This window comes from Myotis brandtii, unplaced genomic scaffold (genome assembly GCF_000412655.1).
Source record: "Myotis brandtii unplaced genomic scaffold, ASM41265v1 scaffold724, whole genome shotgun sequence".
Lineage (NCBI taxonomy): Eukaryota > Metazoa > Chordata > Mammalia > Chiroptera > Vespertilionidae > Myotis > Myotis brandtii.
The window spans coordinates 34,324-38,121 of NW_005370857.1; the positions used below are offsets into that span (position 1 = coordinate 34,324).

Consider the following 3,798-nt stretch of genomic DNA (forward strand, 5'->3'; position numbering starts at 1 on the left):
CCCCCTTCCTCTCTGAAATCAATAAAAATATATTTTAAAAGAGACATAAGTTGAAAGAAGTTAAAAGACTTACCCAAGGTCTTACATAGAGTGACCACAAAACTTTCTGACACCTAACCCAGGGTTCTTCATGTTAAGTAACTATTGGAATCCTTTGCCACGTCCCACCCTCTTGTTAGACTGTACCTGGTTGGAGACTGGCTTATATTTGAGTCCTGGTTTGTTTAGTATTAGTTCCAGCTGTCTGCGGTTAAAATTGGATACACCAAGAGATTTCACCAAGCCAGCATCTTTGCAAGCTTCCAAAGCCTGTAGAGTAAATGCCATTGAATCAAGACAGAAGCCTCAAAACAAGCAAGAATGAATGCTTAGAGGGTTAATATAAATTCTTTAAAAAGGAAAGTCCATGTGTATGTCAATAGTCATTCTGTGAAGAAAAAAAAAGTGGGGGAGACAAGCAGGAATCATGAGTTTGAGGAGCATTTTATAACATATCTCCCCCCTGTATTGTATATAACAATCTTATTTCTTGAAATTTGTTGAGGCTTTCTTTATGTTATGGTACCTAATCAAGTTTCCTAAGTGTCTGATATGTGTACAAATGTGTATTCTCCTATTTTGGGAGGCAAATCTCTCTCCTCTCTCGGTCTCTGTCTCTGACTCTCTCTCATATATATATGGATGTCTACACACACATTATATATAACATTAGGTCTAGCTTTTCCTGGCATCTCAATAATTTAAAGGAATATGTCAGAAATCTCCCACTATAATAGTGGATTTATAATGTCTTCATGTATTCCTTTTTAAATGTTTTCCAAATTTTTGCTTTATATATTTTGCAGATATTTTATTGGGTACATATTTGTTTAAAATTGATATATCTCGCCCAGCTGGCATGGCTCAGTGGTTGAGCCTGGACCTATAGACCAGGAGATCACAGTTTGATTCCTGATCAGGTTTGTGGACTTGATCCCCACTAGGGGGCTGCAGGAGGCAGCTGATCAATGATTCTCTCTTATCATTGATGTTTCTCTCTCTCTTTCCCTCTCCCTCTCCCTCTCCGTTCCTTTCTGAAATCATTAAAAATATATTAAAAAGTAACATTCTAGAAAAAAAGGAATAGTAAATTAGTATATCTTCTTGGTAAATTTAATCTTTTATCATGATGTGGGATCTTTCCATTCCTAATAATGCCTTTGATTCTTAAGACTATGTTGTCTGCCAGCCTGTGTGGCTCAGTGGTTGAGCACTGACCCATGAACCATGGTTTGATTCCCAGTCAGGTCACATGCCCAGATTGTGGGCTCAGTCCCACATAGGGGACATGCTGGAGGCAGCCAATCAATGAATTTCTCTCATTATTGATTTTTCTCTCTCTCTCTCCCTCTCCCTTCCTCTCTCTGAAATCAATTTAAAAATAAATATGTTCTCGGGTAAGGATTAAAAAAATAAAATTAAAAGACTATGTTGTCAGATATTAATATAACTATACAACTTTTTCTGGTAAGTATTAGACTGTTAAGATTTCCCCCATCCTTTAAATTTTAACTTTCACATGTCTTTATGCTTAGATGTGTCTAATTCTAATATGTAAATCTTGGTATTTAGTAGGTGAATTTAGTTCATATTTATTGCAACTATAAATATATTTGTACTGTTTCTACCATCTTAATTTCTTATTTCAGTTTTTCTCACTTTTATGTTTCTTTTTAATACTTTCTTACTTTTAAAAAGTTTATATCTATATCTTTCCTTTAATAAAGACAAGAACTTACATGCTCCCATATTCCTTGATTTACCCTGCCCCTAACATCTATGATGTTAATAGTCTATGCAGAATTTAACTTCCTATTATTATAGGTATGTTTTTCTCTTTTTATTTAATATTAGGTAGTTTTATAGATAATAAAAACTATATCAATTTTGATTTGATCACTTTCACTTTGTACACTTCTTAGAGCATCTTTTAAATTTTTGCTCCTCTTATTTAGTAACTAGAGGCCCAGCGCATGAAATTCATATGCGGGTACAGTCCCTAGGCCTGGCCTGTGATCAGAGCCATCTTCCCAGGCTGCCTGAAGCCGGCTCCACCCCCTGCTGCCACCCACCCCCAGTTCCCCGTTCACCATCAGGTGATCAGAGCCTGATGGCTGGGGGAAGGGACCAAGAGGTCTGCCGTTCCCGCCCACTTGCCGGCCACACCCCTGCTGTGGGTTGCTCTCTGTGTGTGGAGCGACTGGTGGGGTGGGGGCCTTGGCCTGGTACCACCTGTGTCCCCCACCACCCACCCCCAGTTCCCTGTTCACCATCGGGCGATCGGAGCCTGCCAGCCAGGGAAAGGGACCAAGAGGTGGTCAGTGCACCTCGTAGTGAGTGGTCAAGCGGTTGTTCTGGTCATTCTGCCGTTAGAGTCATTTTGCATATTACCCTTTTATTATATAGGATAGAGCCCTGGTGCATGGGTGGGGGCTGGCCGACCTGCCCTGATGGGGGCCCTGGATCAGGGTGAGGGTCCAGGATGAGGGGTGGGGCCGGCTAGAGCGAGGGGCCACGGTTGTTCTGGTCTCTGGTCATTTGCTGTTTTGGTCACTAGGCTTTTATTATATAGGATAGTTTCAATGTTTGTCTTTATGTGGCAAAATTTCTGAGCAGTGTGTGGATTAGAAAATATTTTTATTATACATCATTTTTATCTTATAGTTTGACTGGATATAAAGTTCCAGTTCAATGTTCTTTATTCTTCAATACTTCGAAAATACTATTCTTTTATCTCTTTTACACCCTGTGCTGCTGATTATAAAACAGAACAAATCAATACAAAACTGAAACCAATCTCATTATATATTACTGATTCTTTTACTGTCTTTCCCTTTTCAAATTTCTTAGTTTATGCTTTATGTATTTTTGGAGTTCTGTTATTAGGTACATAGATGTTTAGGATTTATTACTTTTTTATTATAAAACTAAAGGCCCATTGCAGGAAGATTCCTGCAAGAATAGGGCTTCGCTCCCATCTCTGCAGTTCCTACCCCACCCGTTTATGCCCCTCCTACCCTGCCCTTCTCTGCCGCTCCTACCCTGCCAGTCTCTGCCGCTTCTCTCCCGCCCTTCTCTGCTGCTTCTCTCCCGCCCGTCTCCGCTACCTCGGCTCCGTTGCTTGGCTTCCTTCTACAGTGTCTTCAGTCTTCGCTCCCAGCTGGTATATGCAAATTAGCCACCATCTTTGTTGGCAGTTAATTTGCATATTGCTCTGATTAGCCAATGGTGGACATAGCGAAGGTACAGTCAATTTGCATCTTTGTCTATTATTAGATAGGACTAGAGGCCCGGTGCACCTAAATTTGTGCACTTGGGGGGGGGGTCCCTCAGCTCGGCCTGTACCCTCTTGCAGTCTGGGACCCCTCAGGGGATGACCACCTGCCCCCGGGGGATTGGGCCTAAGCTGGCAGTCAGACATCCCTCTGGCAGCCTGGGAGCCCTTGGGGGATGATCACTTGCCAGTGGGGAGCAGGTCTAAGCGCAGTCGGACATACTTAGCGCTGCTGCGGAGGCGGGAGAGGCTCCTACCATCACCGCTGTACTGGCAGCCATCAGCCTGGCTTGCGGCTGAGCAGATCTCCCAATGTGGGAGCGCACTGACCATCGGGGGCAGCTCCTGCATTGAGCGTCTGCTCCCTGGTGGTCAGTGTGTGTCATAGTGACCAGTTATTCCCAGTCGTTCTGCTATTAGGGTCAATTTGCATATTACCTTTTTATTATATAGGATAGCGGCTTGGTGCATGGGGGGGGGCCGGT

General features: G+C 42.5%; 1 protein-coding gene across 2 annotated transcripts in view; it reads right to left on the minus strand.

Annotated features, from left to right (window-relative positions):
- Positions 1–3,798, minus strand: part of AKR1D1 (aldo-keto reductase family 1, member D1) — a 34,963-nt gene that overhangs the window by 11,251 nt on the left and 19,914 nt on the right. Inside the window, exon 5 of one of the 2 annotated variants that reach the window (XM_005882490.2) lies at positions 187–309. The exons of the other annotated variant lie outside the window; for it this stretch is intronic. Within the exon in view, the coding sequence (XP_005882552.1) occupies positions 187–309 (123 nt within the window). The remainder of the gene's footprint in view (positions 1–186; positions 310–3,798) is intronic. 2 annotated transcript variants of the gene reach the window in all.